General features: G+C 40.8%; 2 protein-coding genes across 6 annotated transcripts in view; one reads left to right on the top strand and one right to left on the bottom strand.

Moving 5' to 3' along the window:
* The window catches only part of FEZ2 (fasciculation and elongation protein zeta 2), a 94,581-nt gene that overhangs the window by 29,654 nt on the left and 49,828 nt on the right, over positions 1-15,099 (bottom strand). The window lies entirely within an intron of this gene.
* CRIM1 (cysteine rich transmembrane BMP regulator 1) overlaps positions 1-15,099 on the top strand; it is a 217,198-nt gene that overhangs the window by 196,670 nt on the left and 5,429 nt on the right. For all 5 annotated transcript variants that reach the window (XM_027113394.1, XM_027113395.1, XM_027113398.1 and 2 more), the window contains one exon: positions 3,849-3,971. In XM_027113394.1, the coding sequence (XP_026969195.1) occupies positions 3,849-3,971 (123 nt within the window). The remainder of the gene's footprint in view (positions 1-3,848; positions 3,972-15,099) is intronic.

Here is a 15,099-nt window from a genome sequence, read left to right as displayed (position 1 = left end):
CCAGTTGTGGAGCACAGGCTCTGGACGTGCAGGCTCAGCGGCCATGGCTCACGGGCCCAGCCGCTCCGCGGCATGTGGGATCCTCCCGGAACGGGGCACGAACCCATATCCCCTGCATCGGCAGACGGACTCTCAACCACTGCGCCACCAGGGAAGCCCCGTGGCTCATTTTTGAGCAGATGAAACGCAAGATCATGGAGGTGCTTTGGGGAGCCACACAGTGATCTGTAGGAGGACTGAAGCAGGGAGAGACCAGAGACCAGAGACCAGAAGCAGGGAGAGACCAGAGACCAGAAGCCAGGACAGCTGTAGACGTCCCAGATGTGTGATGATTAGGACCCAAATTCAGGTGATGGCGGCAGGAATAGAGGGAAAGAGCCACTCTCCTCGGTTGCGAGTTTAATAGAGGAAAGAGTGCAGGTTTCACTAACATCCTGCTCATAACTAGAGATTTCTCCAGTGACTTCTCAGTCAGCATTTACTGTTGGATTGGAATTGAATTTCTGTTAAGTCCCCCTTCTGCTTCTGATGTATTATTCATGAATCATTTCTCCATCTTATCTCAGCAAATTTTGCAGTCAGGTGAGCTCTGCCACCTTACATTTGATTAAGTGTGGCCCGCCAGGAAGCCTGGATTCCTGTCCCATTTTTCTCCTGGGCCCTCTGAAGTTTCACGTTGCCAATTCTCACCTGGAAAGCTCAAGCTACTTGGCTTTGTCCCCTACGCACATCAGCTAACGTTCTGAACAGCCTCACCCTTACAAAGCACTTTCCCCCTCTGCCATCTTTGGATACGAGTACCAGACCTGTGAACTGATTTGCTGGTTAGTACTTGTCCCATTTGATAGAAAACAGGGTGAGAAAAGCTAAGTGAATTATCCAAAGCCATGCACCTAGTTAGCAGAAGACCCAGGAGTCCCCAGTCCTAAGGTGACTTACGGTTCCATCTCCCAGAAGATGGTGTCCTCCCCTTGTAAGCCCCAAGCACCCTGCCCCATATCCAGAAAAGGACATTTTAAGGAGGGTGGCTCTTACAATGGGCCGGGTGCCTCTGACTGTAAAGTACATCCCCAGTAGGTTGTCTTAGGTTCCTCTGAAGTTCAGGTCAAATCTGACCTCAGTTGTAATTCTTTAATTCTGACCATGTGCACGTGATCTATGCCACCTGGCCAGGTAAAGATTTGTGTCACTCCCCTGGCCCTGTCATCCACAATGCCAGCAGCTTTATAAAGGACTCTTGTAGTAAATGCCGGAAGGGTTCTATTTTAGAGTTGGGATTGAATGCAGTCTTTGGCCATGGCAGGCCTGGGCCTAGGCATGGAAACACAGCAGCACCCACAATTCTTTTTTGTTTCTTCAAGCAGTTTTTTTGCTGAAAGTTTTATCCTTTTTGACAAAGCTGCTCAGAGGTGGCTTCCCTCTTAAGTTCACATCAAAGGGAAATGACCCTCTCCCCTTAGACTTGAGGGCTCTGAACTGGAGCTTTGAGTATTTTATGATAAAGAAGGAGGCGTGGGTAGATTTTAATCAGAGCGGAACTGAGTTTAGTGGAGCAAACTGGTCCAGAGGACAGGCCATGAGCTGCCAGACGGTGAGAAGTAACTCATCATGAGGGGCCCGTGAGGGCAGGACTGGTCTTGCTCACAACTGTATCCCCCCAGCTTAGGCCAGTGCCTGCCACATAGGAAATAGGAAATACTTGGAAAATATTTGCTGAACAATGGTGATCAGCAATCACTAAGTAAGACATCCTCCTGCATCCTAGGTAGATCCTTCCAACTTTCCCCTCTGTTGCCAAGGAGGGCCTTTCTAAGCACCTGTGGGAAGAGAACTCACACTGTCAAGTCTGTGTTGTTTGTAGGGTTTCACTGAAATCTACCTGTAGGCAGGTATGAGGCACAAGAATTTCAACACTGCTTGCCTGCTGCTGTCACTCAGGAAAGACCCTGAGCTGAACTGAATTGACCCCAGCCCTGGGAGTCTCCGCAGAGGAGGTCTTTGCTGCTTAGCTGCTGACATTCACGGGTTTTTGGCATGGATCTCGTTAGCCTTTTCTCCCGAGGCCTCAGAAGGCAGTGGCAGGTCAGCCCCTGTTGGGATAGGAAAGCTCCAGGCTGTGCACTGGACCAGACAGGGCAGGGGCTCAGGGTGCCACGGCACTGAAAGATGTCATGTAAATGTCAAGGGGGTTTTCTTCCCGAATTCCTCCAGGAAATTCGTATCACATATCGAGATGTCTCAGTGGGCGAGCTGAACACCATCCCTACACACACACACACACACCCCAGACCCACCCAGCCCAGGCTTATTGAATCAGGACCTGTGAGCATCAGCACATTTTATAAGCTCCTCAGGTGATTCAGATGATAGAAAAGTTTGGAATCACTAGTTTATACTCAGACCCCTGCTTCTGTGGATGAAAATGTTTTCAGTAACTTCTCTTTTTAATTCTAGAGTTTTTAGAGACCTGTTGAACCTTTCAAAACTCTAAGAGTGTCTACTTCTTGCCGTGTTTGAGGTCTTAGAATTTAAGTAAGAAAAGCAAAAGCCAAAGTGACTTTATTCTTGGGGGCAATAGGAAGACCTGGGCTTTGGAATCACAGAACTGGATTGGAAGCCCAGCTCTGCTGGTTCCTGGGTGCATAATCTTGGGCAATTTCTTAACGTCTTAGCATTTATTTCCCTGGCAGATGCTCGGTTAGCTCACAGTGGAAGATGAGCACGTACTCTATTCTCTATCACTATTCCCTTCTCTCAGATTTATCCTTTTTAAAGTTCACTTCTTGAAAGGCTGGTAACTTTGGGATAGAACGTGATCACTGTGAGCAGAGAGGATTTTCTTTTAACTTATGTAACGTATTTCATGTATTTTATTTTGGACTAAATTAGGCTGAATATTAGTGAGTATTTCGTATTACCAGTGTTGGGTAACCCTATTATAAAAATCAGTTAATAATATGGCAGGCCCTGGCCAAGAAGTACATGATTGAGGCTGACTTCTATTGTTATATTTTGAAAACAGAGGTTCTTAAGAATTATTTCTTTTAAAAGTTGGCTAATTATTGTTAGCCAGATGAAGTAGGGCTATACAAATATTTATGTAGGAACCACGGAAAGCTTTGGATTTTCTCACTGGTCCCTTTAGAACTTGGCTTCAAAAAAAAGAAAAATCCTGATATTGGAGATTAATGAATATCATTCTTCTCGGTTTTGTTTTGTTGTAGTATCTTGTTGACCAAAGTGTCTATATGATCGAGTTAGATAATATTAATATGTTTGCTCAAGATCAGTTTCCAGTCTACATGGTTCCAGGAATAACACAGTAGATATTTAAGACTTAAATTGGGCAGCACCTCGTGAGGTCTGCCAACATCCATTCCCATTGAGGGGAAGGGAGTGGAGGGGAAATGAATAAAGAATGGAAGATGCTGTAACTTTTTCACTTCCTGTGACATATTTCATATAAATGATTCAACACTCATTTATTAAAGAGCAAGTTATTAAAGTATAATTTATTAGATGGAAAGTAAAAGAAATCCTTTCATTTCAGCCAGTGACCATCAGCTTGCACGAATCTGTAGAGCCAACAGCGTTTGTCATGAAAAAGCAGAGCTTCTGACCCAGGTGGAGGAGTAATCTTCTCCCATCTTTTTAAATCGTTATAGGACATGTTTCCCACCCCTACAAAGCTAGGAACTGTAGCATTAATGATGTCAAGGTGGAAACTGGATCTTTCATGTCCCAGGACACGTTGTGTTGTATTGCATGCACCGTCCATTTGGATTGAGGAGACAAGTCAACAGTAAGGAGCCTCCCGTCATCTTATGAAAAATGTCCCCTTCTTTTAGAAATGTATGTCCCAGAACCAACTAATATACCCATTGAGAAGACAAATCATCGTGGAGAGACTGACCTGGAGGTTCCCCTGTGGCCCACACCTAGTGAAAATGACATTATCCATATCCCCAGAGGTAAGTGCCGAAGTCAGCTAAGATCTGTCTAGTCTTGTGTATGGTTTACTTTTTTTTTTTTTTTTCCCTAATTTTCAAAACTTCTTTTGGGTAACCTTTTAAAATACGTGCCCAGGTAAGTTCAACTAACCACTCCAAGAAAGACCTGCTTGGCTGTAACATATTTAACAACCCAGGATGATGAAATAAGTCTGCAGGTAACTGGGTAAAATGCCTTTTTTCTGGTCCCACATGCTCAGAGGCTTAATGACGATGGAGAGAAATATGTCCCTGGTCATAAGAGCTTGGTATCTGGAATTTCTAAGCCATCTCTCAAATGCAGGTGTGAGAATAAACTTTGTAAGCAGAGTAATAATAAATTACTCACTTGTTCCTGTGGATTCTGTATTAAGCATTTATGCATTAGGTTACCCTCTTCTTCCAGGTAGTTTTCACTCCATGAGGAGTTCAGTTTATTACTGTGTTGATTTTTCCACTCATCAGGCTTATTAGTCCACGTGTTGTTTTTTTTTTTCCCCTTGCTGTCCTTTTAGTCGTGTGTAATAGAGATGTTATTCTGCCTCTCAGCTGTTAGGGTATTTAGCTGTTAACTAAAAGTTCGTGGGAGATGTATCCCTCCAACCTAGTGAGGATTTAGCTTAATTAAAGTGTTTGATTTGCATTCAATTGATGTAAGATATAGTCCTGCAATCCTTATTGGGCAGGGGTTAAGTAAAATTATACTTGCTTAGGGCTTTGAAGGCTCTTGGTCTTGTTTAACCTAAACCCCTATAGTAGGACAAAGAGTGTTGGTGTGAGCGGTAGAAGTATTGTGGATAGAACGATTGCTGTTGGTAGAAGGGTTATTTGTTTTGTGGGGTAGAATTGTCATTTTATTTTTATGTTATTGGTGGAGGGGAATAGGGTTAATGCTGTGGAGTAGGTAAGGCGTATGTAGAAGTATAGGTTGAGTAGAGCTGTGATGGCTATGAGGGTGGGTAGGATGAGAGTGTCGTTTTTTGTTAGTTCTTGAATAATTATTCATTTAGGTATAAAGCCTGTGAGTGGAGGAAGTCCTCCTATGGAGAGTAGGGTGAGTATAGTAAAAGTTGCTATAACGGGTATTGTGTTTCATGTTTGGGATAATAGTAGTGTAGTGGTAGTGGAGTTTTGGATGAGTAATATAAATATAGTGAAGGTTATTACAATGTAAATTAATAGATTTAGTATGGTGAGGGCTGGATTGTACAGTAAAATAGCGGTTATTCATCCTATATGAGCGATTGATGAGTAGGCTATAATTTTTCGGAGTTGTGTTTGGTTTAGTCCACCTCAACCTCCGATTAGAATTGATAGGAAGGATATGGTAATTATTAGGTGTAGGTTGATTGATGGTGAAATTTGGTAAAGGATTGAGATAGGTGCGAGTTTTTGTCACGTAAGTAGAATTAGTCCTGTGCTTAGGGGAATGCCTTGTGTAACTTCTGGTACTCAGAAGTGGAAAGGGGATAGTCCTAGTTTAATGGCTAGAGCTATTGTTATTAGAATAGATGCTGTTGGGTCGAATAATTTTATGATAGTTCATTGGCTGGAGTGAATTAGGTTAATAATAATTGCTAGTATGAGTAATGAGGACGCTGTGGCTTGTGTTAGAAAGTATTTGGCTGAGGCTTCTGTGGCTCGGGGGTTGGGTTTTTTCATTATGATAGGAATGATGGCTATTATATTTATTTCTAGTCCGATTCAGGCGAACAATCAATGGGAGCTAATGGTGACAATTGTTGTGCTTAGGACGAGGGTTGTTAGTAGGGTGATAGAGACGAATGGGTTAATTAGTATGGGAAGGATATGAACCAACATTTCCGGGGTATGGGCCCGGTAGCTTATTTAGCTGACCTTACTATAGATTATGGTGTAGTGTGGTAGCACGAAGAATTTTGAATTCTTAAGGGTAGGTTCGATTCCTATTATTCTAGAAATAAGAGGACTTAAACCTCTATTATTTACTCTATCAAAGTAATTCTTTTGTCAGACATATTTCTTATTTTATGTTTGGGGTGGGATGCCTGCTGTTATGATGGGTAATGAGATGTGTCATATGCAGAGAGCTAGTGTTAGTGGGAGGAAGTTTTTTCAGAGGAGGTGTATTAGCTGGTCATATCGGAATCGGGGGTAGGATGCTCGGATTCATAGGAAGGATATTGTTAGTAGTAGTGATTTGACGATTAGGTTTGTTGTGCATAATTCTGGTGTGTAGGGATCGTGGAATGCTCCTAGAAATAAGATAGTTGTGAATATATTTATTATGATAATGTTGGCATATTCTGCTAGAAAGAATAGGGCGAAAGGACCAGCAGCATATTCTACGTTAAAGCCAGATACGAGTTCTGATTCTCCTTCTGTAAGGTCGAAAGGGGCTTGGTTAGTTTCTGCTAAGGTGGAGATAAATCATATTATAGCTAGTGGTCATGAGGGGAAGAGTAGTCATAGTTTTTCTTGTGTAGTGTTTAGTGTAGATAGAGTGAAGGAGCCGTTTATTAGAAGTACAGATAATAGAATAATAGCTAATGTTACTTCGTATGAGATTGTTTGTGCTACTGCTCGTAGGGCTCCGATTAGAGCGTATTTTGAATTGGAAGCTCATCCGGATCATAGGATAGAGTAGACAGCTAGGCTTGATATTGCTAGTATGAAGAGTACTCCTAGATTTATGTTGATGAGTGGGTGTGGTATGGGTAGGGGAGCTCATATTGTGAGAGCTAAGGTTAGTGCAAGTACGGGTGCAATTATAAATATGGTGGTGGAAGATGTGGCTGGTCGTAAGGGTTCTTTAGTGAATAGTTTGATTGCATCGGCGAAGGGTTGTAGTAGGCCATATGGGCCTACGATATTTGGTCCTTTTCGGAATTGTATGTAGCCTAGGATTTTGCGTTCTACTAGTGTTAGAAATGCTACAGCTAAAAGAATGGGAAGAATGAGTGTTAAAATGTTAATTATAAACATTTGTTGAAGAGAGGATTTGAACCTCTGAGTATAAAAGCTTAAGTTTTATGCAATTGCCGTACTCTGCCACTTCAACAATGCCCTGATCTTGGGCAGGGTATATTTGCGCTAGATTATTAGGTTGAGACTGGGTCACTAATTGTTTGAAGGCGCTTTTTTAAAGTTGGCCTTATTTCTCTTGTCCTTTCGTACTGGGAGAAATGCGTAATAGATAGAAACCGACCTGGATTACTCCCGTCTGAACTCAGATCACGTAGGACTTTAATCGTTGAACAAACGAACCCTTAATAGCTGCTGCACCATTAGGATGTCCTGATCCAACATCGAGGTCGTAAACCCTATTGTCGATATGGACTCTAGAATAGGATTGCGCTGTTATCCCTAGGGTAACTTGTTCCGTTGATCAAAATTTTGGATGAATAAGTGATACTATACTTTGGCTGGTAGGCCTAAGTTTTAATCACTCGGAGGGTTTTTTATACTCCGAGGTCACCCCAACCGAAATTGTCAGCTCATATAAAGCTTTGTTATCCCTTGGTGGTATTATTTTATGCTTTTTGAGTTGATTAATTAAAGCTCCATAGGGTCTTCTCGTCTTATTGTGTTATCCCCGCCTCTTCACGGGGAGGTCAATTTCACTGATTAAGAGTAAGAGACAGTAAAACCCTCGTGTGGCCATTCATACAAGTCCTTATTTAGAGAACAAGTGATTATGCTACCTTTGCACGGTCAAGATACCGCGGCCGTTTAACGATTGTCACTGGGCAGGCAGTGCCTCTAATACTAGTTATGCTAGAGGTGATGTTTTTGGTAAACAGGCGGGGTTTGTGTTTGCCGAGTTCCTTTTACTCTTTTTAATCTTTCCTTAGTGCACACCTGTGTTGGATTAACAGTATGGTTAATAAATAGTTTAGTGTTGGGTTATATTTATTAGCTGTTAACTATCAGTATATTATCAGTTACTGATATAAGCTTGTGCAAGGAGAAAATTTTTCTTGTTACTCATATTAACAGTATTTCTTCTATAGTTGAATAGATTAGTCCAATAGTCAGGCTAGGAGTTATTTTATTTATTGTTGAAATTAAAACTTGTTTTTGTTGTTGAGCTTGAACGCTTTCTTAATTGGTGGCTGCTTTTAGGCCAACTATGGTTTAAGTTTTATGTTACTCTCTAGTAAAGGTTGTATCCATTTCTAAAAAGCTGTACCTTTTTAGACTAACAGTTAAACATACGTTGAAACTTAATATGGTTTTTAGTATTGTTTAATGTTGAACTGAAATTCCTTTCTTGGACAACCAGCTATCACCAGGCTCGTTAGGCTTTTCACCTCTACCTACAAGTCTTCTCACTATTTTGCCACATAGATGAGTTTGTTCTAGTTACTGCTCATAAGTAACTCGTCTGGTTTCGGGTAATTTAACTTAAGGTCTCTTTGCTAAATTATTACTAGTTAAATCATTATGCAAAAGGTACAAGGGGTAAACTTTGCTTTTTTCTACTTTTAATAATTCTTTCATCTTTCCCTTACGGTACTTTCTCTATAGCGCCATTGATAATTAAATTTCTATCTCCTATACTTTAGATGTATGGTAAATGTTTTATTTGATTGGCTTATAGTAGTAGTGATGAGGAGGGGTATGGGCTAGATATAGTTCAAGATGTACACGAGTTGTGGAATCTTCTAGGTGTAAACTAGATGCTTTGTTTAAGCTACATCTCGTTTATCCAAGCACACCTTCCGGTATGCTTACCTTGTTACGACTTGTCTCCTCTTGTACGCTTGCTTAGCATGGGTTAGCGATCTGGGGCTTTGCTATGGCACTTGAGGAGGGTGACGGGCGGTGTGGGCGTGCTTCATGGCCTTATTCAATTAAGCATTCTATTCTTAATTTACTGCTAAATCCTCCTTTAGTTTTTAGGTTTCATAAAAACTTCCGTCTAAGTTTAAGGGATGTTCTTATTATAGAAAATGTAGCCCATTTCTTCCCAATCCATAGGTTACACCTTGACCTAACGTTTTTACGTGCAATAGTTGTGCTTACTTTCGTTCCTTTTTTAGGGTTTGCTGAAGATGGCGGTATATAGACTGAAGTAGCAAGGATTGGTGAGGTTAATCGCGGTTTATCGTTTACAGAACAGGCTCCTCTAGAAGGATATGAAGCACCGCCAAGTCCTTTGAGTTTTGGGCTGTTGCCGATAGTACTCTGGCGAATAGTCTTGTTTTAGGACTATTTAAGTTTACGACTAAGCATAGTGGGGTATCTAATCCCAGTTTGGGTCTTAGTTGTCGTGTACTCAGTTTATGGTAAAGTTACTTTCGTAGTTTAACTTAATTTTAATTATGGCTTTTTACAGCTTAATTAAGGTTTGACTTTATTTTTATATCGTTCCTTGACACTCTTTACGCCGGGTGTCTATTAATTTGGGTCAATCGTATGACCGCGGTGGCTGGCACGAAATTTACCAACCCTAATTAGCATGGCTAGGTCAAACTTTCGTTCATAGCCTAATTCTTGTCACTGCTGTATCCCGTGGGGGTGTGGCTAAGCAAGGCGTTATGAGCTACTAGTGTAGTGTGCTTGATGCCCGCTCCTTTTAGTCTTTAATGATTTGGAGGGCATTCTCACTGGGATGCGGATGCTTGCATGTGTAAGTCTGCTAAGAACTAATAGAAAGGCCAGGACCAAACCTTTGTGTTGATGGGGCAATAATGCCCATCTAGACATTTTCAGTGTCTTGCTTTATAAAATTTTAAGCTACATTAACTTGTGGAGTAGCAAATTATTTGTATAATTTCATTATGGGGCTTGTGTCAGATTTAGTATTGATTTATTAAAAAAAAGTGCGCGTAGATCTAGGGACGAAGCACTGTAGGGGGGTGGCGAATATTAAAGCAGACGATCAGTTTTGTAAGGGGGAAGGGGGGTTTAAACCCCTATGAGATAGGGTTTTTTGAGCCCGGGGGGGAATAATAGAGTACTATGTCCTGTAACCATTAATTAAATAACACCTGTTGGTTGTGCTAGTCCAATCAAAAATACACACAGGCCCAGCTACAATTTATCTGACTGTGACAGGGCCTTTCTAAGGCCATAGCTGAGTCGGTGCAGGCCCCCCCCAAAAAATAAAAGATACCAAATGTATGAAACCTCAGTTATGTTAGGCATGGGCTGATTAGTCATAAGTCCATCGAGATGTCTTATTTAAGAGGAACGAGTGGGCGATTTTAAGTTGAAATGGTCCTGAAGTAAGAACCAGATGTCTTATAAAGATCACTGTTAGCTACCCCCACGAGGTATGGGCCCGGTGCGAGAAGGGGGATCCCTGCCAAGCGGGTTGCTGGTTTCACGCGGCATGGTGATTAAGCTCGTGATCTAATGGAGCGACCATAGGATATAATGGAAATAAAATTGTTAGAGGATATATAATATGTAAGAGCATACATATTATGTAAAATTAATGATAATTAATACGAGCTTTAACTTACCGTATGGAAAATAAATGAATGCACAATAATACATAGCATGTATATATGAATATTTACAAGGAGAGACTAAATATTGGTATGCATATGTATATGTGTATGTGATGTGCACAGTAAAATGTTTTTAAAACAAATTACTTTTAATACTGACGTAGCACTGTGATGTTGTGGTAATTGTACAATAAGCTTTTTTCAAGGAATAGTTTATGTAGAATTCCAGCTTTGGATGTTGGTGGTGAGGTTTAATGTCTCTTCCTTGAGTCTTAGGGAGGAATGGGGTTCTCCTTTTCCGGTTTACAAGACCGGGGTGTTTTGTTATACTACAAAGACTCTTCATTTTAAGAGTTTATTTTCAATAAGGCTGACTGCTGGTATTAGCACTAAGATCAGGAGGAAATATAGAATAGATGCTAATTGACCTACAATGATGTACGGATGTTCTACAGGTTGGCCCCCAATTCATGTTAAGGTTAAGAGGTCTGCGATTAGAGTTCAAAATAAGAGTTGGCTAAAGGGTCGGAATATTATGCTTCGTTGTTTAGATGTTTGAAGTATTGGGATAAAGATTAGGATAAGGATGGAAAGTAGTAGTGCTAGTACTCCCCCAAGTTTATTAGGAATTGATCGTAGGATTGCATATGCGAATAGGAAGTATCATTCTGGTTTGATGTGTGCAGGGGTGCTTAATGGATTTGCTGGAGTATAGTTATCAGGGTCTCCTAGTAGGTCAGGGGTGAATAGGGTTAGTGCTAGTAGGGCTAGGATTAAGAGTAAAGCGCCCAGGATGTCTTTAATTGTGTAATAAGGGTGGAATGGGATTATATCTATGTTGGATGAGATTCCTGTGGGGTTATTGGATCCTGTCTCGTGTAGGAATAGCAGGTGAACAGCTGTTAATGCTGTGATGATGAATGGGAGGATAAAGTGGAAAGCGAAAAAACGTGTTAGTGTTGCTTTGTCTACGGAAAATCCGCCTCAGATTCATTCTACTAAGGTAGTGCCGATGTAAGGGATTGCTGATAGGAGATTGGTGATGACGGTTGCGCCTCAGAATGATATCTGTCCTCAGGGTAAGACATAGCCTACGAATGCAGTGGCTATGACTGTTAGTAGTAGGAGTACACCAATATTTCATGTTTCTTGGAATATATAAGAGCCATAGTATAGGCCGCGTCCGATGTGGGCGTAAAGGCAGACGAAGAATATGGAGGCCCCGTTTGCATGTAAATAGCGGATGAATCAGCCATAGTTGACGTCTCGACAGATGTGTGCGACTGATGAAAAAGCAGTTGAGGTGTCTGGCGTGTAATGTATTGCTAGAAATAAACCTGTTAGGATTTGTATGATTAGGCAGAGGCCTAGTAAGGAACCAAAATTCCATCATGAGGAGATGTTAGATGGAGTGGGTAGGTCGATGAATGCATCATTGAGGATTTTTATTAGTGGGTGTGTTTTTCGGATGTTGGTCATTAGGGTTCTTGTAGTTGAATTACAACGATGATTTTTCATGTCATTGGTCATGGTTGGAGTCCATGTGAGAATAATGGCAATATATATTGTTTTTATTATGAGCACTATTTTTGTAATTAGTCTTGTAGGGGTTTCTTCAAAACCTTCACCAATTTATGGTGGTTTAGGGTTGATTGTGGGTGGTGTTATGGGATGTGGAATTGTTTTTAGTTTTGGGGGTTCATTTTTAGGTTTAATAGTATTTTTAATTTATTTAGGAGGAATGTTAGTTGTGTTTGGTTATACAACGGCTATGGCTACTGAGCAGTATCCTGAGGTTTGGGTTTCTAATAAAGTTGTACTTGGGGGATTTCTTTTAGGTCTAGTGTTAGAGTTATTAGTGGTATTGTATGTTTTAGAGGGTGGGAAAGTGAATATTGTATTTGAGTTTAATGGGTTGGGGGATTGAGTTATTTATGATACAGGGGATTCTGGGTTTTTTAGTGAGGAAGCTGTAGGGATTGCTGCGTTGTATAGTTATGGCACTTGGTTGGTTATTGTTACTGGGTGGTCTCTGTTTATTGGCGTAGTGGTTATTATAGAGATTACTCGGGGTAATTAAATAGTAGTATGCTGAGGGTTATAGTGATGAGGAAAGATAGGAAGTAGAGTTTGATAAGTCCTTTTTGGTTTGAAGTTAGTGTAGAGGCTTTTAGTTGAATGAGAGCTGTTGTTTTTGGTAGAATTGTTTCTGTTCAGGTTAGGTCTAATAAGGAGGTTGCGAATTTCTGGCTTATTGTTAGAACTAGATGGGGAGGTAAGCGATGTATGATTGTAGGCAAGTAACCTAATAGGGTAGAAAATTTAGTAGAGTCTGATGAGTAGGGATATTTTAGGTTTTTTGAGTGGGTATTAATTTCGAATGCGAGAATAAAGCCTAGAATTGTTACTATGAGGGCTGTTAGTTTTAGATATAGAGGTATAGTCATTAGAGGGATGTTTATTGGGGGTATGCTGTTGGAGAGGATGAATCCGGCAAAGATGCTTCCGATTAATAGGCGTTTAATGGGGTTAATCAGTATGGGGTTAGTTTCATTAATGTTTATGAGGGGAGGGAAGCGAGGTTGTCCTAGTAGAGTAAAGAAAATGATGCGAGTGCTATAAATAGCTGTTATGGAGGTGGCGATTAGTGTTAGTAATAGGGCTCAGGCGTTGGTATAAGACGAAGTGGCGGCTTCAATGATGAGGTCTTTAGAATAGAATCCTGTGAGAAATGGTATTCCTGTTAGTGCAAAGCAGCCGATGATTAGGGCAGTTGTGGTAAAGGGAAGGATTTTGTATAACCCTCCTATCTTTCGAATGTCTTGTTCATTATTTAAATTATGGATGATAGAGCCGGAACATAGGAATAGCATGGCTTTGAAAAAAGCATGTGTACAAATGTGCAGGAATGCTAGGTGTGGTTGATTGAGGCCTAGTGTCACTATTATTAGGCCAAGTTGGCTGGAGGTGGAAAAAGCAATGATTTTTTTGATATCATTTTGGGTTAAGGCACAGATAGCTGTGAATAGGGTGGTGAGGGCACCTGGAGAAAGTATTATTGTTTGAATAAATTTGTTATTTTCTGTTAGAGGTATTTAGGGTATACCTAAATATACCCTAATCAATCTTGCCTTCTCTCTAAAAGTAGTCCTCTTGATCAAAAGAGTATAAGCTTGCTCTTAGTCATGACTCAGTACTGCCTCCTGTCTACTCCAAGGACATTTTCAAAATCACTGTTAGACTGTTTTTATATTTCTTTTGGAAGAAGCAGTATTCATTGCTTGAGAGATTAATGGTCTGTTACTCTAGATACTGTAAGTGTTATGCTTGGATCAAGCCAGATGACCAGAGCACCAGATTCCTGGACCCAAGTGTTGGCTCCTTATATAACTGCTGACTGAATGGTGCTTCAGCATTATGTTTACAGTCATTCAGTCAACAAATATTAGTGCCTGCTCTTTGCCACATACTCATCTGGATGCTGAGCTTTAGTCATAAGCATAGCCATATTTATTATGTTACGTTGAGGACTCTGTATGACATAATATTTCTTTTATAAAGACCCTGAGGAGAAATTTCTTCATATATCAGTAGCAAGAAAATTTATGATTCTCCTAAGCAACTGATTTGTTTTAATCTTAAAGACACTGTGAATCTTATTGATGATGCTTATTTCCATTTTTGCTTTGGCTGCTAGGAAGCTTAAAGCTAATTTTACGGCCTGCTTTTTGCATCGAAACAGAATTTAAGGACTAAATTTTGTAACAGACCTCAACTGAAGCTTCATTTTCCTTTCCTCAAGATTTTCCTTAATTTACGTTTTAATCTTCTTATATGACATATATTCCTAAAAACACTTCCAGTATCATTTGGAATGTGGGAAGGTGAAAATTCATTCTTTTATTCATTGTGTTTTTAAAACCTGAATTCATCAATAAAATGTTACTTTTTGGGCTTCCCTGGTGGCGCAGTGGTTGAGAGTCCGCCTGCCAATGCAGGGGACACGGGTTTGTGCCCCGGTCCGGGAAGATCCCACATGTGGTGGAGCTGCTGGGCCCGTGAGCCATGGCCGCTGAGCCTGCACGTGTCCGGAGCCTGTGCTCCACAACGGGAGAGGCCACAACAGTGAGAGGCCCACGTACCGCAAAAAAAAAAAAAAAAATGTTACTTTTACCTTTGGCATTAGAAACTACTCTTCTTTTTGGCCACACCGCACGGCTTCTGGGATCTTAGTTCCCTGGCCAGGGATGAAACCCGCACCCTCAGCAGTGAAAGTGCGGACGGAGTCCTAACTACTGGACCACCAGGGAACTCCCCCCTTTGGCATTTTTCTTGATGCTGATAAATATGTTCCCTTTTTTTTCCCCCTTCCTATAAAGTATTACCATCTGCCTCTCTAAAATGACTAGGAAGGGTCTCTTCTTCTCGTCCCCCCATATACACATAGGATATTAATAAAAATCTGAGTTTTAAACTATAGACAGTATTAACATCACAAAGCTGTACTACTTCATGAGCTGAGTTTCCAAAACAATTTAAAAGCAGGTCCTTTTGATTGCATGTGTTCTGCATCTTTCACTAACCTGGTCTTTGATGCATTTAAAGACATCCTGACTGCAGTGGTTTATTTGAAACAAAAGAAAAATAAGGAAATCTTCAGAGAGTGCTCC

Source organism: Aethalodelphis obliquidens, unplaced genomic scaffold (genome assembly GCF_003676395.1).
Source record: "Aethalodelphis obliquidens isolate GAN/ISIS:26980383/991018 unplaced genomic scaffold, ASM367639v1 scaffold12, whole genome shotgun sequence".
Lineage (NCBI taxonomy): Eukaryota > Metazoa > Chordata > Mammalia > Artiodactyla > Delphinidae > Aethalodelphis > Aethalodelphis obliquidens.
The sequence above is the reverse complement of the archived record's forward strand: the minus strand, read 5'-3'. Positions and strand labels throughout refer to the sequence as shown.